The sequence below is a fragment of the Drosophila bipectinata genome, chromosome 2L, assembly GCF_030179905.1.
Source record: "Drosophila bipectinata strain 14024-0381.07 chromosome 2L, DbipHiC1v2, whole genome shotgun sequence".
NCBI lineage: Eukaryota > Metazoa > Arthropoda > Insecta > Diptera > Drosophilidae > Drosophila > Drosophila bipectinata.
In genome coordinates, this window is record NC_091736.1 from 8,951,214 (window position 1) to 8,973,316 (window position 22,103).

The window sequence follows — 22,103 nt, forward strand, 5'->3', positions numbered from 1 at the left end:
AGTAGAATAACACTTAGATCTGCCATATCTGTGGTAATCGAAAGCAAAAACTGAACTTCTATTGTACTAGACCTGCTACTTTATAGGATCAATGTGTGACCTGATAAGAAATGTTCAGGCTCACAATGATAAGCTGACGTGTAATCTATTCATAACCTATTAAAAACTCATTAAAAACCAATAAAACGTCAAGTAGCACCATCTAATTAGTGTTTATTTTTGCGACAACTTGCTGGGGGTTTGGGATTCAGTTTGGAATGCAAACTGTTTGCAAATACATCAACAATAAAGAAAAATTCATCTAATTTCCGAATATAGTTTAACAAACACATATGTAGAATCCGATGGAGATCTCTACAGGTTATATAGACGAACAGAATATCTTAAAATAAAGTCTAAAGTCAGAGATTCAATAAGTCAATAAGAAAAACGAAAAAAGATAGAATTCGTGAATTAACAAAGTGATAAAATTTCAGAAAATGTAATAATAAAATAAAAATTATCTCCCACCCACTAGAGATCGAAAAAATGTTCTATATAAAACAAAAATTAATTTATTGTTTTTGGTAAATTTTACATTTTTATTTATGTTTGCTCAGCGGAAGTTTTGCAATTTACTTTGTCTTAACAATAAAAGTACGGATCTGCATTGGCTTCAAGGTGACGGCAAATGCAGAAGCCTCCTGCGACGCACTGACTTCCAGAGGCTTGTGGTCGGAAGTGTAGTACTCAGGTTCAGAACTCATTACTCCAGAGCCCTCGGCGTGGAACTTAAATCGCTTCATGTCGCTAAGGGGCAGGTTTCCGTCCAGAGTAGTTTCACGAATTTCCTCGCCGTTCAGATAGTCGAAGAGAGGACGAATGTTGAAGCTGACGACCTTGCCTTCGGTGTGATCCATGAAGTTCTCAACACGCAGGAGAACCTCTCCATCATTGAAGGGTTCTAGGGTGAGCAGATGGACGGACTTGGGGAAGTCATCGAAGGTGGGAAGGGATTTGACAGGGGAGCTGGTGCTTCCAGAGTTCTTGCTGAAGAACTTCCAGAGGGGCAGGTGGTGCTCCTTCTCCCACTCGCGTTCAGCGGCGGTAGATTCCTCGGCAGAGTTCAGTACGAGGAAGACCTTGCCGCGGGCAATAAGAGGCTGTCCGTACTTCTCTTCGTTCAAGACCTCGTCCACTCCCAGACCATCATCACGGACAAGTCGTCGGTGCAGCATGAGCTCGATCTGACCGTCCTTCATGCTGGATCCTCCTTGGGCGCGATCGTTCAGGATAGCCAATCGCTTCTTGCTGTCCTGCAGGGCGATGCGGGAAGTGATCGGGTAGTAGTTTCCAGCAGTAGGCTGCCTATCAAGCTCAGAGTTAAAGTCCTCACGCTTGTCCTTCTCACGCTTGAGGAGCTCTCGGCCATTGGCGTCAGTGTAGAACACGCCCTTGGATTCAATTTCACTGCTGAAGACGATGACAACTTCGTTTCCGAATTCCTCCTCGCGTGGAATTGGACCGACCTGCCAGTCGAATTCAATAGTTTCACAGTCCTCGTAAAGGCGGATAACCTGCGAGACATATTCGCTAAACACCTGGTGAATCTCCACGACTTGAGATCCTTCATAAACAGTGAAATCAACGCCGCCATCCTGAATCACAAAATCTCCTTGGTTGTATTGACGGAAGAGGTATGCCCCGGAATCGTAGGTCCGATAAACACCGAAGCTCTGCTCAATATTCTCGGAAACGCCGTTCATTTCAACAGTTTTCAGAAGACCAGAGTTGTTGTCGATCGTCAGTTTGATTGTCTAAAGAAATCAATAATATTTTGGCTAAAAATGCATTTTTAACGTAATCAGGATAAAAATTAGAATTACCGAAGTCTGCACGACAGTCTCGCCATCCTCACGGGTCTCTCCACTGACTGACTTGACGACCTTGAGGGGCTGGGCAGCACTCGTACTCTCAACCTTCTTGACGTAGTAGTTGGCGATCTTGTCGACGGTAGCCTTGAAAACTAACTCGTACTGTGTGTCGGTTTCACGGAACTCCAGATCAATGATCTGCTGGGATACTGGCACCAGCTCGGAGGCCACCACGCGTCCCTTGTCGTCGGTCACCTGGAAGTTCTCGTTCTTGACGGGAAGGCGCACGTACTGCTTGGTGGTGTGGGCCAGAGGATTGTACAGGGTTACGATCAGGTTATCGGCGTTGTCCTTGGTGTAGGCACAGTCGCTGATGTTCATGTTGAGGCAGCTCTGGAACTCTCCGTTAGGATAGGGTGTCAGCTTCCTCAGAGCATCGCGGGCCAGGTTGGTTCCTCCCAGAATGGCGTCGTAAAGAAGACGATCGTAATCGTTGGACACGGCTTGTTTCTCGGTACCGGTGATGGCGTCGTGGTGCTGCATCACTCCCATGATCTGGCGGAGGTAGTTGAGGTCCTCTTTCTGCTGCTCGCTGTTCAAATCAGCGAAGACACTGAGTTCCTTGGCCACTTGCAGGATGTGGTTGCCGTCGCGCTCGAAGCGCTTCTGAGTTGGCCGAGAGCTGAAATATCCGGTCCAGAAGCTGTTGGAGTCACTGCCGTAGGGGAAGAAGTCCTGGGTCTTGTTCGGATAGGACTGCACACTCTGGTGGACCGAGTGCAGGTAGCACGCCGGAGTGGAGTAGATGATGTTGTACTTCGATCCACTTGACTGGCGTTCATTTATGTACCTATGAGTGTTGTGCAATGGCTGTTTATTTTTTTACTTATGCTTTTTAAAATGATCTTGCTTACTTGATCAGCTTGTCCATGTTCTTGAAGTTCACCTCAGCATCTTCGTACTGGAAGTCACCTCCCATGGGAATCATGATGTGGTTCGTACGGAACTTCTCAGCCACTTGGGCAGCGTAGGCAATAAAATCGTCGACTCTGGACTTGACGTTGTTGTCGTAGCTTTTAGTATCGATGATTGGATCATCGCTGCAGTGGACATCAAAACAGAATCCAGGGGTGTCCCAGTAGAAAGTGTACAGAAGTCCGGTGAAGAGCTTGATGTCCAAAGACTCGCTGGCATCCCAAACCATCTCCAAGGCGAGGTCGGCCATCCGCCTGCCCTTGTCGTTGTGGTCCATGCGGGAAAAGAACTCGCCATCGTAGCCCATCTGGGCGTAGAGCGAGGCCTGTTCGCGGGAGTGGCCGAAAGGATCGATTTGCCAGCCGACGGTCGGACGTCCGCAAGTACCGAAGGTATCATCCAGGAATCTGATTTGAATTAGCTTTGTTTACCAGAAACTCTTTCGTATCAAAGTCCTTTTTAAACTCACTTCAAGCCGAGAGAAAACTGATCGATCACACTCTGGTAGTTCACGGCAGCCTCGTCGTTCATGCTCCAGGCTCCATTGGTGAACTGCAGGCGACCCTCGTTGACCAGCTTCTTCACGATCTCCTTGACGGTCTCCGACTGCTCGGACCACCACTTGGAGAAGAAGGAGGTCTCCACCTGGATGAAACGGCGATCGGGGTTCTTGATCAGCTCGGCGATCACAGTGTCGATGATGTACTGGACTCCGGCGTGCTGGATGTTGTTCTTGTGTCCATAGAAATACTGGTCTACGGTCTTCAACCAGCCCACGTCATCGTGGGAGTGCGGCACCAAGTGGATGTTCACCATATTTGACTTCGTTTCGTGGCATGACTGTAAGCCAATAATTTAATTAAGGTACTTGCACTCACTGTTCACAAAATCACGAAACGGTTTTATTTTAAAACTTTTATCACTTTTTCGCAGGAACTTAAATAATCCTTCGCTTTTGCGGAAATAATATCTATCATTTTTCTTACCTCATAACCACAGACAGCCTGTGCTGACTTGGCCTGAAGAGCCAATAAGGCGACAAACAGGACTCCCAGATACTTCATGATTGACCCTCAGCTCCTCCGGACGAGTCTTCAAATGATTTTCTCGCTTTCAATAAGTCCTTATATATAGGTCCCAATAGGGGGTATCCCAGATGGCAGATAACTAATCAGTACTCGAACCGTTCCCGGATTAGAATACCTGAAGTGCGTTAAAAAACAATTGGGTAAAATTGAGCGATTACCTAAGAGGAACTTAGGAATACGTTTACAATGGCATGTCAAACCTGCTGGTTCATAACAAATTTTAATTCCTAACACTTGTTGGCATTATCTGAATAAGTATCTAAATTAGCCCCATTTTGGGAGTGCTTCTGTTTTGGCGAACCTGCAGTGCTTATCTTGAGATAAGTCGAAATGATTTTAATAGCCGATTGCATATTCAAAAGTTAGGGAATAAGTTTTATGGATTTGTACTGGAATTAATCAACCCATTCAACCCCTTTTAATAACTGGACAAGCTCAAAAATAGAAATTGAAAGTCCCACGCGAACTGCAAGTGATGAGATAGGGCTGAGTATTTATTCGAATGTTATTCAAAACCCGGAAATGGCTTATACAGACAGTATTTTGGCTAAGCAACAACACTCTTTGGTATCTAATATGCCTCCATTTCAGACCTTGAGTGGATGGCTTAAGGTTAAAGTGGAATATTGACACGAGGAATTTAAATTGGTTAATAAGAGTAGTTGCTATGTTGAGAATTGTTAAGTGAATGCCTTGAGTATTCCATTAAAGCTACATATTATTATAATTATAACTACATAATATTATAATTCTTATTAAATTTTAAATAATTAGTTTATATATTAGGAACCAACAAACAAACATATCTAATTAGTTTTTGTTAATAAAGTCAAACCAACAAGTTCCATATAATACTAATTAAATAAAGTTTTTTTCCTTTTATTTTAAATACAAGCAATTTTCTATTATAAATTAATATTAAATATATGAATTTTCATTCGCTTAATTTTAAATAGTAAAACTAAAACTTTAAAAAGAAATGCTGAATATAGTAACCTGTCCTAAAAAGCTGAAAGTACATTAAAGATAAAGTGTGCTTGACGACAACACATAAAGGCTTTGATTAGCCTTTGAGAGATATTTTAGATATATTTTCAGACGATTTTTTTTGTGCTCTTTTGTCTCTAGAGTACAATTGTCATAAAATTTACCATACATATTACTCAGACCGGAGCATCGGTGAAGAATCGTCTGAAAATATTGAAAATTGTTTCTTAAAAAAAAATAATGAGCAACAAAAAAAGAGGAAATGAACGATTTTTGTTTCAAAACCTCATAATTTCGCATTTTTCATTAATTCTTCATTTTGGTACCACGGATGCGGAAAAGTGTATACACTAAGGGCATACTCGTCTTTTGCGTTTCAGATTTGTACGGTCTTTACGACTTTCACCAAAATGAGTTGAAGCTGAAATGTTGCCATTATTAGGCCCTCTCCTTCACTTGGATCACTTCCAAAAAAATTGTAGAGCTTTAATAAACTGTACTAAAATGAGGAAGTTACATCTGATTGAAATTTCATTCTCATATAATTCAAGAAAAACAGTATGTTTTGGGGCCAACAAGGTGGAAACCCTCCTTATTGGCGATTTGGACTTTTATTTCTGCTGGTTAAGCCTCGTAATTTACAAAAACTAGAAAATTTTCCCCATTGAACCCAAAAGTTTTTCGAATGAGAAATTATAATGTTTCGCTTTTTATTTTACAATTTTTACATATTTACATTTCATTAAATACTGCATATCTCGGTGAGAACTTTGGCTTACTCCGTCTTGATGATGAAAGTACGGATCTGCATGGGCTGCAGGGTGACGCTGAAGTCGGAGGCTTCCTGGGCCTTCTGGGCAGACAGGGGCTTGTGTCCAGCGGTGAAGTACTCAACGGCCTGGGGCTGGCGACCAGTGGAGTCGTGGTGGAACTTGAAGCGCTTCAGTTGGTTCAGGGGCAGGTTACCGTCCAGGGTGGTTTCGCGGATCTCCACACCATTCAGGTACTCGAAGATCGACTGAATGTTGAAGCTAACAACCTTGGTTTCGGTGTGGTCGGCGAAGTTCTCCACACGGAGCAGGACCTCGTTGTCGTTGAAGGGCTCAAGGGTGAGCAGATGAACGGTCTGGGGGAAGTCTTCGAAGCTGGGAACAGCCTTGGCCACGGACTGGGTGCTGCCGGAGTTCTTGCTGAAGAACTTCCAGAAGGGCAGGTGGATCTCCTTCTCGGCCACGCGCTCAACGGTGGTGGAATCATCAGTGGAGCTGAGGATCAGGTAGATCTTGCCGCGGGCAATCAAGGGCTGGCCGTATTTCTCTTCATCCAGAGCCTCTCCAACTCCCAAGCCATCATCGCGAACGAGACGACGGTGCAACATAAGTTCGAGCTGTCCGTCCTGCATGCTGGTTCCTCCCTGGGAGCGGTCGTTCAGAAGGGCAATACGCTTGTTATTGTCCTCGAGAGCGATACGGGAGGTGATGGGGTAGTAGTTTCCGGCAGTGGGCTGCCTGTCCAGACCAGCGGTGAAGTCCTCACGCTGATCCCTCACGCGCTTGAGCAGCTGGCGACCGTTGGCATCGGTGTAGAAGACTCCGTTGGAGGCAATAGTACTGTTCAGGATGAATACAGCTTCCCGGCCGAACTCCTCCTCCCTTTCAAGGGGTCCAACGAGCCACTCGAATTCCACGCGGTCGATGCCTTCGTAGACGCGGATGACCTGGGAGATGAAGTCGGTGAAACGCTGGTGGACTTCCTTGACCTGGACACCATCGTAGACGGTGAACTCAACACCCTCGCTCTGGATCTCAAAGTCACCCTGGTGGTACTGACGGAACAGATATGCACCAGAATCCCAAGTCCTGTAAACACCGTAGCTCTGGTCAATGTTCTCGGAAACTCCATTCATTTCCACAGTCTTCAGGAGACCAGAGTTGTTATCGATGACCAGTTTGACAGTCTAATGGAAGGAAAAAATAATAATTGGTTCATTAGAAAGTTTGTAAATCAGACTAGCGCCAATAATACTCACCGAAGTCTGGACAACAGTCTCGCCATCCTCACGGATTTCGGCATCATCGGATTCAGTCTTGTTGGATGGGATCTTGATTTTGCCCTCCTTAGTAGCCTTGGTAGCCTTCTTGGTTTCAGCATCAGACACCTTCTTGACGTAGTAGCTGGCAATCTTGTTCACGGATGCCTTGAAGACCAGGTCGTGCTCAGTGGCGTCGCTACGGAACTCCAGACTCACAACGTAGGGGGAGACGGGGACCAGCTCAGAGGTCACCACACGGCCCTTGGCGTCAGTCACTTCGTACTTGGCGTTCTTCACAGGTACGCGCACATACTGAGTGGAGGTGTGGGCCAGAGGGTTGTACAGGGTCACGACCAGGTTGTCGGCGTTTTCGGCGGTGAAGGCGCACACGCTGATGTTCAGGTTCAGGCAGCTCTCGAACTCTCCGTTGGGCTGGTCAGTCAGCTTGCGCAGGGCATCGGCGGCAGTGTTGGCTCCTCCGAGGATGGCGTCGTACAGAAGGCGATCGTAGTCGTTGGACACGGCCTGCTTCTCGGTTCCGGTGATGGCATCGTGGTGCTGCATAACACCCATGATCTCACGGAGGTATTCAAGGTCCTCCTTCTGCTGGTCGCTCTTCAGGTCAGCAAAGACACTGAGCTGCTTGGCCACCTGGAGCATGTGGTTGCCGTCACGTTCGAAGCGCTTCTGGGTGGGGCGGGAGGTGAAGTAGCCGGTCCAGTAGCCGTTGTCGTCACTGCCGTAGGGGAAGAAGTCCTGGGTCTTGTTGGGCCAGGTCTGGAGGCTCTCGTGCAGGGAGTTCAGGTAGCAGGCGGGGGTGGAGTAGAACAGGTTGTAGGTGGAACCATCGGCCTGGCGGGCGTTGACGTACTTGATCAGCTTGTCCATGTTCTTGAAGTTGACCTGGGCATCTTCGTACTGGAAGTCATCACCCATGGGGATCATGATGTGGTTGGAGCGGTAGACCTTGGCAACACCGGAGACGTAGCTGAGGAAGTCATCCACACGGGACTGGACGTTGTTGTCGTAGCTCTTGGTGTCAATGATCGGGTCGTCGCCGCAGTGGACATCAAAGCAGTAGCCGGGGGGAGCAGAGTAGTGACGGTAGAGCAGGCCGGTGAAGAGCTCGTTGTCGGCCAACGAGTCACTGGCATCCCAGATCATTTCCATGTTCAAGTTGTCAATGCGGTTGTTCTTGTCGCGGTGGTCCATACGGGCAAAGAACTCGCCATCGTATCCCATCTGGGCGAAGAGGGAGGCCTGTTCACGGGAGTGGCCGAAGGGATCAATCTGCCAGCCAATGCGGGGACGGGCGCAGGATCCGAAGGTGTCATCCAAGAATCTAAAAAAGGAATAAATTATGAGTAACTGTTTTCTAAGAGCTTTTATGGTAAACTTACTTCAATCCCAGGGTGAACTGATCGATCACACTCTGGTAGTTAACGGCAGCCTCGTCGTTCATGCTCCAGGCACCGCCAGTAAACTCCAGGCGGCCCTCGTTGACCAGCTTGCGGACAATGGACTTGGCAGTTTCGGACTGCTCGGCCCACCACTTGGCGAAGAAGGAGGTCTCCACCTGGATAAAGCGACGCGAGGGGTCCTTGATCAGCTCAGCGATCACAGTGTCGATGATGTACTGGACACCAGCGTGCTGGATGTTGCTCTTGTGGCCATAGAAGTACTGGTCAACGGTCTTCAGCCAGCCGACGTCGTCGTGGGAGTGGGGAACCATGTGGATGTTGATCATGTTTGGCTTGGTTTGGGGGCATGCCTGGAATCAAAATAGGAGTGTTCGGTTAAGTACAAAGTTCCAAACCTCAGTTGTTTGATCTCCTTGATTTAGTCACACTTGGAGTCTTATTTAAGATTATCCTTATGTTGATCCTCACCTCGTAACCACAAGCCTCCTCTGAGGGCCTCACACTGAAGGCCAACAGGGCGACAAAGAGAACAATGCCGCAGAAGTATTTCATGGCGACCGGTTTTCAATTAGTTTTCGAACTGAACCTGAAGACTGTTGGGATTCGAGCCCAGAACTGACTTTTTCTGCAAATTGGCGAGGCTTTTATAGGTGGGGCCCCCACAGGGGCTGCCAGTGATAAGCAATCACTCCGGGCCCTCAAGAGGCTTGTGCTCGGGCTTAGGATCGTTGAAGAGCCCATAAAACGGCTTAACGATAAGCAAATGCCAAGGAAAATAATAATGCTTTCATCACTAAGTTCAAGTTCAGTGTAGTGGCGATCGCATTTCATTGCGTATCTTAATTGGTATCTGAATTGGTTCTAATCGCTGGCAGTCGATTAGTAAAATGAGTTTCCATTGACGGCTACTCGAAGCTACGGCTTGTACATTATTTATGAATTTGTACCAAGGTCCGTTTACGATGATTACGGAATCTTAGACCCCAACTGGCCAGCTGATACTATGGGGGAGCCAAAGGTTTATTTTGGCATTTAAATGGCCCTTGAGGGTTTATTAGCTTAATGGGATTGTTTTTAATATCAGGACCACAAGTGGAAATATTACGAAACAATTAAAGTGTTTTCCTATTAAACATTAATAAAAGAAACATTGTTTTCGTATGAAATATAGGTTTGTATTTTGCAAACTCTATTCAGTCACTTAGGAAGTCCTTTATCCAGTGCGTGGCAAAGTTCATAATGCATTGAAGTATCAAAAAATGCGTATTGTAGGACAGACCGAAAAGGAATGCCTGGTTATTTTGGATTCCAAAGTGAATGAGCATCTTTCTAAAGAGAACACCGGAGAACAGAATAGCAATAGGCATCAGACGCTCGAAGCTGAAGAATGGTATACGGAGCCTCCGATAGCGGAAGATGATCAGGGCCGGGGTCAAGATTCCGTTGTTTTGGTGCATCGGAGGGGGATGGTTGTGGGGGCCATCTCCACCCGCTGCGAGGACAGGATCAAACTCCTGGTGGCGGACTGTATTCAGCGGCACCAGCTCCACGTCCGGCAGGTTATGGGGCCGTCCGTTGTTGTCCTGGTCCAACAGAACATGTTGTACATGGCTCCAGTATCGGCTAAATTCGTTGGGCAGGCCAATGGAATTTATATAAGCGTTTCCGATTTCAATTAGTTCCTCCATTGCTTTCTTTTTTATGGATTGACACTGGAAATTTACTTTTACAAAATCCGGAGTTTTCAGCTTAGGAATAAATTTACAAACGGCTACAAAAGTGACAAGCTACTGAAAAACTGAAAGGTTGCACAGTTCAAAACGGATTGCTGGGTCAGGATTCGACTAGAATTATTATATAATATTTAATTATATTTAGTCCAGTGGCTAAATAAAAGAGGGACCATTGATACAACTGGTTTACCATTTGGCTATACAATTCGCACAACTCTTAATGAGTCTACTGGCCACATGTAACGATTTATTTTTTAATGATGCAAAAACGGCAATTATGCATATTCCCTTATGCCAACAACACTATTGCGAATGATGATGATTGCATAAAATCGCTTAAATGCAAAACTCATTAAAATAATTGCAATATGCGAAAGTATAACAAACTCATGAAAGTCTACGTCCCGAAAGAAGGAGCCACCAGACCATCAGACCACCAGACCACCGGAGAACAGTGGGTACAGCCGGCCCACAGTAAGGCACACACTCATTAAACCAACCATAAATAATTAACAAAACAATTTATTTTCAAGGATATAAGCGGGGTGGGGGAATTTGTGTGGCTGTCAGGCCGGCTCTGTCTATAATTGCACCGCATTATCCCTTCAGCCGTCGAGATGCAGCCTCGATGCCATGTCGTCGCGTATGCAAACTTCAAAGCTCATTTATGGGGCTGCTTGTCTGCGCTGATGCCAAGATGAAAAGCCAAAAAGTACGTTGCAAAAAAAACCTAGAATATTTGCACAAAAAAAAGGTGGGTGGGGAGAAAAAAAAAAAAAGAAAACAAAATTGTGCTGACAAACAAACATCGTCTAAAAGTCAACAAACCATGGGCACAGGGTTGGCTGGCGTTGGCTACTGATGCGCGATATCTGAAAACACTTAAGCACTCCACAAAACACGACCAGCACCCACATGACGCATACGCCATGTGGTACCCCACGGTATGTGGGTATGTGTGTGTAGTTTGCGAGTCATTAAAAGCAAATAACCTCAAAGCAAAGAGCTGCCGCAGCACTCGGTCTCTGTGCCACTTGAGTCGCATAAACGCTGGCGAGTTGGCAGAAAGAAATTCCCCGGCATATCCTTGTTGTTGACGCAGGACTTCCCCATGGCCATGTCCAGCTGGGGTTCAGAGGACAGGCCCCACACGTGTGCCGAGCGCCATTTGTCCGCAAACACTTTTGCAATTAATTGCGCATGGCCAGCGCAAATGTCAGCCCAGGCCTGAACCTTTCCCATCAGGGCTGGGATCTCAGCGCAGACCCACTTAACGGGCATCTAATACTTTGGTCAAAGGTGGTTATGGCCAGCAAGTTGCTGGTCAAAGGAACCCCATTCGGTTTTCAAGGATGGTTGCCGCATCAAGTCGAAGTCGGGGTAGATTAATGTTTGATGTTTCATCTTTAATTTATTTTAGGCACGTCAATAATCATGAACTTGAAAACATTAAATATTGTTTATTTAACAAATTGTTTCTAACTTAAATAATGCAACATTTATTCTATTTTGTTTTTAAATATTTACTGATTTATAACTATGGATTGAATTATATAATTTTGAATCACTTTACTCAAAAATCAGTGAGAATTAATCTTAAAAACCTTATTTAACTTGATTTCTTCTAATTCACACTTGTTATCTTATTACGAACATTTTTAACCGTGTACCAATCTCCAGCTCTAAACGAATTTAGCATAATTAATTGCCCTGTCGAAATGTGTGCAAATGGAACACGCTGCATTGCCCCCGGCTCTGGCTAAGGATCTCCGGCTCGGGCTCCTTGAGAATATCCTTCGGTTGCTGCTCTCCACTCCACCAATGCAGTAGGAATTGTCTCGCCCGTACGAGTATTTGCATAATGCAGCTTCTTGGGGTCCTGAACTCGTGCTCGTCCTTGTGTCAGAGTCCCGTTGTCCCTGGGGTGTTCTCATTAGCACGGCTCGAGTGGATGCGGCCCTGAGGGAACTATTTAGCTCACAACGGCAACCGGAGAGTTTCAGAATGGAGGCATTCGAGTATTCCAAAAAACAATTGCCTTTACCCCTTTCAAATTTGCCCTTTGGAGCCAATTTCTGAGTGAATTGGATGCTCATTTCGTAAGGATTTCCAATCAAAATTTAGTTTCTCAAAGTTTTTTAATTTAATGACTTTAGCTTCGTTTCGGTGCTGACCTCTCCGTGAGGGCTGCTCGAAAACGCCGTCAGTCGTGAGAAGGAGCGGGGGCTTAAAAGGTCTGCGGATTCGCCCAGAGAGATGAGTAATTAAAACATTTTTCACTTTGCGTCCTCACTCTTTGACAGCTTATGGCGCCGTAGTTGTTTTTGTCTAACGCCCTTCTTACAAGTTACTGCTGCATTTTCATGGAAACTCATCTCGCTTTCAAATTAAAAAGCCAAGACACCGAACGAATGCAGGTTGGGCTATGGCCGACTGTCAAGCAGCTACTGCCTGAATAATGTATACACAAACTCCCCCGATAAGATACGAAGCATATTCAAATATATGCAATCGGTCAATCTTTATGGCTGGCCCTAGAAGTTCGCGTGTGTTTTTGTTACCACCTAGGGAACCTAATCTACGCCTCTGTTTTTCCAGCACTATCGATTAGGTAAACAGAGTTGGGAGCACCCTGATTGCCGAAATCTTTATGACCAACAGTTGATCAGATTAGTTGCTGGGCTGATTGTCCTAATTGCCCACTTAAATGGTATTATTTTGTAATTAATTTGTATGTGACCATGAATCGAACAGCCCCACGAATATTTTTTGCCGATTTTTTCATTCAAGTTGCGGAAATAACGCAATCAGGCACTGCTGGTAGTGAGCTATTTTTGATATTCAATTCTGAAGTAGCGCACTGGTTAGCCCCGCAGTGCCTAACCCTAATAAATCACCTTCCTTGGCTGCAGCTCAAAGTGTTGGCTTTTCAAGTGCAGTTGGGTCTGTTGCTACTGCCTCTGTTGTTGTTATTCCCCATTTGCACGGTACTGAGTTTTTTCTGTCACCTGTTCCAACACTTGAAATGTGAAAATGTGACGGCAGCCGCCAAACAACCTAATTAGTATGCAAAACACATTAAGTGGCAGCCAACTACGTTGCCGCAGTACTCGTATAGAGCGTGGAGCTCACAGCGGGCCAAGGAGTGAAACGAAACGGGAGGATTACCCGCCACCCCCAGCTGAGGCTGCTGAGGCTGAGACTCATTGTTTTCGCAACCTACAAAACATTTCAAATGGAAATTTTTCGCCTCCCTTACTGGGTTGCGGCAATATTGACAACCTTCACCTTCATTGATGCCCATAATTAGTGTACAAAACATAAATCGGTTGAATGCAACCGCCAGGGAGCTAGGGAGCTGTTTATTAATCATACGCCACGTTGCCGGCGCCAGGGAGCCCACGAGTCCTTGGGCTGGTGTCTACTAATTAAGCCTTCGATTAATTTACGCCTTTTGGCCTCAAACGCCAGTGTGAAAACAAAGAAAAATTAAAAGCTTGCCGCTCGAACTTCAAAAGCCGGAAACGGGAGCGCACCTCGATTCAGGACTGCAAGGGACTCAGGACTCGGAGAACCATCGGTGACGGCTGCCTGTGCCCGAAAGGCAGGCCGGGATGTGCGTTAATGATGCCATCACCGCCAGAGTGGATGACACTGTCTGGGCTTAGTGGCTCCGTCCGTCAGTTCTTCCTCCAGCCTTCTCCAGCCTCCTCCATCGTCCTGTTCATCGAGCACCGCCACCTCTGGTCCTGGCAACATCAAAGCGTTGAAGCTTGGGAATTGTTGACACACCGGATGAGCAAAGCTGGAGAGCTCCCGCTCTCGTTTTCTCCGTCGCGAGATCTTTCTGGGCTATTCAATTGCCGACCCCCTTACCCCCTCGCCTGTTGGGGTTTTCCTCTTTTTTTTTTGTTTTTGTGGAAGTCCTGACTGCTGCGCTTACTGATAAGCTTGGGGATTTTATTATTACGTTTTTTTGCTACCATTTGCATTTTGCTCCTTTTTCGGCTCTGTTTCGTTTGGCGAATGATACAATGTCCTGGGGCAATTGGAGTTGTCATCACTGGATGGGCTAGGACTTTCCCTGACAGGGGTGAAACTGTCTCCTAAATGACTATTTATGGGCTTCTGATTTGGTTAATTTAACGCTGAATGATTTGACTAAATTATGCTGGTTTGTCAGTTATTGTATCAGCACACAGGTAGTCAGGCTTTAAAAAGGAAACCACTTATGGATACATATCATTTTCTGCCCGAAATTCCAGACTTTCGTCCAATAACACCTGCACTTAAATAGGCTGAAAACACTTCCGGCCCAGCACCCCTGATACACGAGTATCCCAGTAATGGCTATTTGAAAATCAAAATCCAGACCCAAATCCCCGTCCGAATTCAAATCAAACTAACCACTGCGGTGCTTATTGTAAGTAGTTTCTCCTGCTGAAATAGAAATCCAACTAAAACCCACACAAAGGACCTCGTCTGTGGGTGGATGGTTGGGCTGGCCTCCATCTATGACTGTGTGTATGTGTGTGCTTTGAATTTGCGGAAATGAATTGGTATTTAATTAATAGTTTTACCCTGATTAATCTACCCCTTACGCATCCGCCTCCGTCATCAAACGTCGGCATTGCGTCAGCCGCAAACCAACGATCCCGCCCCCTCATGGCCGCCACCCCCTTTCTCTAGTTCGACGGCTATACAGCTATACAGCTCTCCGACCCTGCCGCATGTTGACCTAATGAAGTTGCCGTATAATTGTTGCTCAGACGCACGGTTTCCCTCTTTCTCCGGCACGGAAATCAAATTGAAATTAACGTTCCATCGACAGGCGGGGGGTCAGTTTGAATTTCAGTTTCGCTAGTGCGATTGGGCCAAGGGATCTGGTATTCATCAGGGGCTTCATAAGCCCAGACACGGCGGCTGTTCCGTTCCTCCTGCCGCCGGTCCCTTTTCCGCCTTTCCTCCTGTTGCTGATGCTTCTGTGGCCTGTTGTTGTTAATTTGATTGGATTCTGATGATGGGGCGTAGCAGTTGCAACGCCCACGCACACGTTTCCACATTCGGATTCGGTCGGTGGGTCTATTACTTTAGTGCCTCGTCTTTGATTTTTTGCCGGGCCGGGCCGGGCTGGGCTCAAGCTCCGTTCCGTTCCGTTCGAAGTTCATGGGGCAACCCCTGCGAGAGATGCTGTGCCTGTTTTGATTGTGTAATGCAATCACGTCGTTGTTTTGGCTCGTTTTTTTTCCTCCTCCGAAATTTTGCTACCCGTTAGTGTACACTGCAAGAAATTGTTTATTGTGGGGTTAACTTTTTATTTTATTTACCTTCTAATGTTGTAATTTGTGTTTGTTTATGCAACATTTTACACTACATTTTATGGGATTTTTTGTTTCTTAGATAGTTTTTGAATATTTTATTTTCAAAAGACTATAAATAGGTGGTACTACTAGGAGTATTTTTACGTTTAAGCAACAATTTTTAAGGTTTTAATGCTTATAATGCTTTTAAAGTTGAATGATTATTCCTAGCACTGGTGCATACCAGTAGCTCCGTTCCGTTGCATAGTAGCATTACTATTATAACATTTTTCTAATAACTAGTTTTTAAAATATCTGCCAAAATGTTCTCCCAGTGCTCAACAGTGCTAAGGTAAGCCAAGTTAAGTAGAAGGGTCTCTGAATTTTAATTTTCGACAGCATTTTGTGCTGCGCACGAACAATGTGCGTAATCATACGTGATGATGCGATGCGCCCCTTCCTAGTCCATGTCCTGACTGTCGTCCTTGGAGCGTGGTGCAGATCTTGTTAGGTGGTGACAGAGCTCCCCCTATTGTTGCTGCAGCTATGGGAAGACATTGATGTGCCAGGCACTTCATGAAATTAATAAGTTGATAGACTTGCGACTTCTGCTTGGCTGATTGAAGCTCTGCCAGGGCGGGCGGGAATTGTAATACGAATGAAATCGGGTGTATAGGGGAATGATGGGCGTGCCCCAAAACATGTGTACTTGAACTTGCCGCCAGGGTGGCTGCCGCTTCATTAGTCAATAGTGTAATCAATGCCAAAGTTTTGTTTTCTCTCCACCGTTTTTTGTTCAAATTCCACCCAAAAAATATGCATTAATGAAATGCAAGTTCATGGGACAACCCCTGGGCCCTGGCTCCCCCTCTGGGATCTGGCGCGTTTCCTGCCGGCGCACGCCGCTCCTGAAGCTTGAGCCTTCAGCCAGGATGCTGCTGTCTGCCGCTGCGCTGTGACATGCCACGCATTTAAACGTCACCGGAAGTCCTTTTGTTCTTGTGCCTCAACGATGACGTTCCGCCGATGTCTAGCTGACTGACAGGCGATGGCAGAACGCGTGAGTGGAGAGGTCCTTTCCCCACAGCTCGCTAAGCGTTCAACTGCCAGCAGGGTTCAAGTGTAAATGTAAAACTTCTATTTAAAATAAAGGAAAAATATTCTAAGGACATTGTACGAGCACAAATGAGAAAAGTTAAAGGTTTGGGTTTTGAATTTAAGACTGGTGTGCCCGATGTGGTTTTTATTGAAGTGTTTTTTTTATCGCCTCTTTTAGAACATAATAGGCCTTGCCTGAAATACATAAATGTGTCAATAGAACTCCGAAAACTTCATCAAATATCATATATTTATTCAACCGATCACATCGTAAATATCGTAGAAAAAAATTTACATTTTATTTTATTAAAAAATATTCTTTTCCTAACAAGTTGCCGTACAATCAACCAAAAATAAAACTACTACCATTCATTATGAGTGACTTTATGAAAGCCAATGATTCAAAGAGAAATGACCATCTATCCGGATCTAAAAACGACTCAAATATTCCATGTGTTGAAGCGAACTTTGGAGAGAAAATAGAATATTTGAAAGATGGTTCCAAGGTTAAGTATGATGCGGTCAGCGCAAGGGATCTCTTCGATGTCTTGCAATTCCAGAGTGGTCGGTCAACAGCCTGCAACGTAATGAATAGATTATTGCCAAAAAAACGGTCAAAATCACTAGGGCCTGAGACTATAAATAGTTTGATCTTACGTCGAGACAACGTTAGGGAAATCACCAAGGAGGAGCTGGTTGAGCAAATTACCTCTCCTCGAAGGCCAAAGCGTTCTCCAAACAAAGTAGCTAAAAATAATGAGTCTTTTGGAAAGTCCAGGTCCTCAAGTCGTTCCTCATCGAGGAAGCCGAGAAAACAACCAAAGGAAGACGATTTTTATGTATTCCCGGATTCTGATAAACTTCCCCATGAGAATGCTAAGCCCACAGCAAAAATTACCCTAGAAAATAATATGGAGGCAGCTATAAAACGTGAGAGGGACTCTGACGGCAACAAAATTGATAGTTACGATATGATTGAATATAAAAAGCCTCCTCGAAGACCATATGATGATTCCATCGAAGTAATGAGAAATTCGGATACAACTATCGAAATAGGGAATGTTTCGGATAGTATTGATAAATGCGAGTCGCCAAATCATCAGACTGTGAATAAGCTACAAACACCTATGAGCTTGGAACACTTGGATGACCATATGAATGAAATCCTAGATCCTGCTAAACATCCTGAGGATGTTACTGAGTTCACTTTAATGAAACCCTCAAAAAATTACAAGAAGGAAGTGATTCAAAATGAGAAAGACTGGAACCTAAATTTGAAAAAATCTGAAAAAGATGATTCGATTCAAAATGAAGTTTCTCAAAGCTCAATAGATGTAAACAAAGAACTAGTAAAAAGTAAGACTTTCATAAAGCTAAGAAAACCTCTGAGCTTGGAATATTTGGATAATATCCCAAATCTTGGGCTTAGTCATAAGCTTGATGATTCCACGTTAAATATACCCTTAGACAATGCCGAGGAGGAAACAGTTCAAAGTGAGAACAGCTCATACAATGATGGCAAAATATATGAATTTTTCGAAATTAAAAACTCTCCGCCAAAGGCAAATGATGATACAATCGAAGTAATGAGAGATTCGGATACAACTATCCAAATAGGTAGACTTCTGGATAGTTTTGATAAATGCGAGTCGTCAAATCATCCCACTGTCAATGAACCTTTGAGTTTGGAACATTTGGATGACCATATGAATGAAATCCAAGATCCTGCTAAACATCCTTATAATGATAATGAGTTCAATTTAACGAAACCCTCAAAAAATAACAAGAAGGAAGTGATTCAAAATAAGAAAGACTGGAACCTGAATTCGACAGAATCTGATAATGACGATTCGATGAAAAATAAAGTTTCTCAAAGCTCAACAGATGTAAAAAAAGAACCAGTAAAAAGTAAGACTCCCATAAATCTAAGACAACCTCTAAGCGTGGACAATTTGGATAATATCCCAGATCTTGAGCTTAGTCATAAGCTTGATGATATCACGTTAAAGATACCCTTAGACAATACCGAGGAGGATCAAAGTGAGAACTGCTCGTACAATGATGGCAAAAAATATGAATTTTTCGAAATTAAAAACTCTCCGCGAAGGCCAAAAGGTGTTTTATGCAAAAATGCAACAAATTTGGATATTAATGAGAAACCCAAGTCGCCAAAGCCTAAGAAAGCGAAACAGCAGACTAACAGAAAGCAAAAGGTAGATGAAATCTTAGATACTACGAAACTTCAATATAAAACTTGTGAAAGGGGTATGGACGGCGTTGACAAAAAATGTGGAACCAATGATTCTCTTGCAGTTAAAAACTTCTCTCGAAAGTCAAAAGATGTGACTTGCAAAGCAAAGAAAAATAAGGATTTGGTTGTCCAAAAATCTGAACAAAATGGTTCGCCCAATGCTCTACTTTCAAGACAAGATGTATGGCTTGCGACTGCGATTTTAAAAAATTTTCCCAATTTAGACGAATGCGTTTTGCCCAGTCAAGAGTTTTTGAACAGGATGAACGAGAATTTCCATCAATGGGGCCTTCCATCCATGGATGAAAATTTGGTAAGGGAAATGAGAAAACATTCTTCATTGTTGATCAACTATGCCAAAGAGTTGCGCATCAAGTTTGAACAGCAACAGGTGAAAAATAAGAAGTATAAGAAAAAACGATCCAACCAAGAACATGGGGCTCTGGTCAGCTATTTGGGCTCGGGTTCGAACTTGTCCCCACCATCGAACAGTCCTTCAATCTATGTGGTCGGAGTAATTTGTTTAACTATTTTTATAGCCATGGCTCTTCTATATATTGCGATTTTTTTCTTGTATGCACCCAAGGTTCCTACTTGGTGGGAGCGCATTCTGATTATGTTAAAAAAAATTATTTTTGAATTATTATTGGGTTACTTTTTCGGTTGATTTGCTGTTTTCAAATTCAAAATATGTTTATTTCCAAAAATTAAAACTTACGTTTTTCTGTTGAATAAATTGTTAAATTAAACCCGCAGTCTTTTGGGAAGCAAAGATGGGATTTTCCTTGTTGCCTGTCAAATATACAGTCCCCCCCCAACGACTAATTTTGAGGTTTGGCAACTTGGAAAAAATCAAGTTAAATCAATCAAATTGTTCACATGCATTTTTCACACTTTCATGGTCTGGGGGCAGCCGGGTCAGTCAAAATGAATGATTGCGCATTATGTTAGGGCCTATACACCTTAAACAACATGACATTGGCATTATTTATTGTTCGGCCTCCGTTCCTGGCTCTCTCTAGGTATGTAGGGGTGCAAAAAACATTAGAACGTCCAGGATGCGGGGGAGAATGGTAAAGGAAATGTCCCTGAATGCTGCTGTCAGTGACACAATTCGACGTCGGGAATAATGCGTCATTCGTCATTGGGCATTGTTCAACAAGCGAGTTGCAGAGTCCTTGTCTCGGATCGAACATATTTCATGTGAATTGCCCCGAGAGTGCCTAGAAACTCAAAATTGAAACTGAACCCAAGAGTCAAATGCTGTTTGTTATTATTGCCAGTAATCCGCTTTCTCCATTTCACCTTCTCTGCCACATTATATTGTGAAATTTCTAATGAATTGGCACTATGTTGGTTCATTCATAAAAAAAAGGGAAAACACAATGAAAGAGACCCTTGAGGTTGCGTTAGGTTTGATTTTTGCCTAATGGTTCCACTCAACGAGTGCATGGAGATTTTGTCAATGATTAAAAAAATAAAGATATTTTTTTTTTGGTAAATTATAGAGGTGTAGTCATATTTTATCCTCTTAAACGAAAGCCTTAAATCCACACCTAAACACTCCTAAATGGTTCTCCCCAAAAAGTTGCTCCTACGAAACTGTTACCAAAAAAATGTAAATATGCCGCAAAACAACAAAAAGTTCGCGCTCTACACCGGGCCAACAAACAAACAAAGTGAAAACCCCTAAAGCCATCACAAAGACTTTTGTTGGTGTTGGCCAAGTGGAAAACATTTGCCAGCCTATTCCAGACTCGACTGTGGGCCATTAGACGAGCAAATTGTTGGTAAAACAAGCGCAAACACCTTGCCAACTTGATCCAGAAGGAAATGTCGGGAATCGGGAAAAGTTTATATTGAGACGCAACATCGATTAGTTGTCTATAATTTTTCCATTCAATGAATCGAAAAGTGCCAAGAGGGAAAGCAAAAAGAATAATTCTGGTAATTTTCAAAACAAATGACTTGAATTGAAAGATACAGATACTATAGGGGGTTGGCTTTTGGTTTAATATTTAAGTTTTCTGGTTTTAATGTAACTATTTAATTTTAGCTACATGTCAAGCTAGAGAGGCAATGCTTAGATAATTTCTGATGTCTTGACAGAAGGCGGCTTTGAACCAGAACTAACTCCTCTTCGCTGTTTGCCCGAGACTCACTTGACTGCGACTGACTCTAAGCCTCCTCCCATTCTGGCCCCGAAACTCCGCCGTCCCCCTAAAATCCGGACTTCGGAGTGACGAGTGGCCTCAAGTACTCCGGGTGCCCGCTCCGGCTTCAGGCCCAACTCCGGCTCTGGTTCGTTTCACTTTGCGCTTGGCTGCCGTGGCCCGATACTTTGTTTAAGATTTTTTTTTCCGCCTTTTCCACTTTTTGCGAGCAACCCCCAGCCAGGAGCACCGCCCATGCAGCCGCACCACCACTACCACCAGGGGTGGCACCACCCAAGTGGAGTGGGCGGCAAGTGGAGTCTGTGTGCAGACAGACAGCGGATTGCTTCCAATTCGTCGCGCAGTCGGCGGTGCAAAGTATTTGCCAAAGGCATCACGAGTGCTAGGGATTAGTTCACCCCAAACCCCGGACCTCCAACTCCAATCCCACTTACTCGGCTACTCCAGGGATAGGATAGCATCGTGTATGGAAGTATGGGATTATTTCCTCCTTTTTTTTTTTTTGCACAACCTTGGCGTGGCTTTAAAGATGTTCGTGGGGGAAAAGGCGCAAAAAATTAGTTAATACCGGAAGTCATCGCACTGTTCCATGCATCCGCCTTAAGTCTGATTCGAGTTCCCATTCCCCTAAGTAATGATTGAGATTCTGCGCACTCGACTGGAAATTTTATGAAACTGTTGCCTGTCTGTCTGGGTCTGGCTGCGGTTTGACTTGAGCGGGCTGGAGCGATTCTGTGGCCAAAACATGGCTGTGGGGGTGGCACCAAAGTCATAATCTATAATTTATTGGCCTGCGCGTATTTATGTGCGTTTTATGGGTGCTAATTAGCTTGGCCCTGGACCCTGTTCGCCAGATTTGGGTGTCATCCGGATCCTTGTTCTGTGGTTGACAATAAAATACGGGCATCATAAGCCGGAGATTGAAGGTTACGGGCTTACATAGATAGGGTTTCTGATTACATCAATTCATTTCCAAGATAATGATTTATAATTATTATAATTTTAAAAAATTGTAGTATTGTGGGATGGAAAATATTTATTTGTTGGAAAATAAGCTTCTTGTTAAAATAGGTATTATCTGATAACTTATTTTTGCAATATCTAACAACTAGTAACAGGTTCGACCTTAAATTGCTTAGCCCTATTTGTAACATAATCTCCCCCATAAACTTTGGTTTTAATATTGAAATA

The 22,103-nt window shown here is 44.2% G+C and overlaps 3 protein-coding genes and 1 long non-coding RNA gene across 4 annotated transcripts; 1 reads left to right on the plus strand and 3 right to left on the minus strand.

Annotated features, from left to right (window-relative positions):
- Window positions 1-599: 599 nt before the first annotated feature.
- LOC108126821 (lysosomal alpha-mannosidase-like) lies at window positions 600-3,899 on the minus strand. The gene is made up of 5 exons (XM_017243547.3): window positions 3,815-3,899; window positions 3,298-3,668; window positions 2,768-3,235; window positions 1,866-2,703; window positions 600-1,796 (listed from the first exon to the last, which is right to left on the minus strand). The coding sequence occupies exons 1-5, from the start codon at window positions 3,890-3,892 to the stop codon at window positions 615-617; spliced, it is 2,937 nt and encodes a 978-aa protein (XP_017099036.2). The 5' UTR covers window positions 3,893-3,899; the 3' UTR covers window positions 600-614.
- Window positions 3,900-5,596: 1,697 nt separating this feature from the next.
- Window positions 5,597-8,985, minus strand: LOC108126982 (lysosomal alpha-mannosidase-like). Its single transcript, XM_017243784.3, has 4 exons — window positions 8,825-8,985; window positions 8,336-8,706; window positions 6,933-8,277; window positions 5,597-6,860 (listed from the first exon to the last, which is right to left on the minus strand). The coding sequence occupies exons 1-4, from the start codon at window positions 8,906-8,908 to the stop codon at window positions 5,679-5,681; spliced, it is 2,982 nt and encodes a 993-aa protein (XP_017099273.3). The 5' UTR covers window positions 8,909-8,985; the 3' UTR covers window positions 5,597-5,678.
- A 521-nt stretch (window positions 8,986-9,506) lies between these two features.
- On the minus strand, window positions 9,507-10,156 carry LOC108126983 (uncharacterized). The gene has a single exon (XM_017243785.3). The coding sequence runs from the start codon at window positions 10,042-10,044 to the stop codon at window positions 9,550-9,552; it is 495 nt and encodes a 164-aa protein (XP_017099274.3). The 5' UTR covers window positions 10,045-10,156; the 3' UTR covers window positions 9,507-9,549.
- Window positions 10,157-16,676: 6,520 nt separating this feature from the next.
- LOC138925851 (uncharacterized) lies at window positions 16,677-19,487 on the plus strand. Its single transcript, XR_011442091.1, has 2 exons — window positions 16,677-16,757; window positions 16,820-19,487. It is a non-coding gene; the product is annotated as an uncharacterized lncRNA (long non-coding RNA).
- The last annotated feature ends 2,616 nt before the right edge of the window (window positions 19,488-22,103 follow it).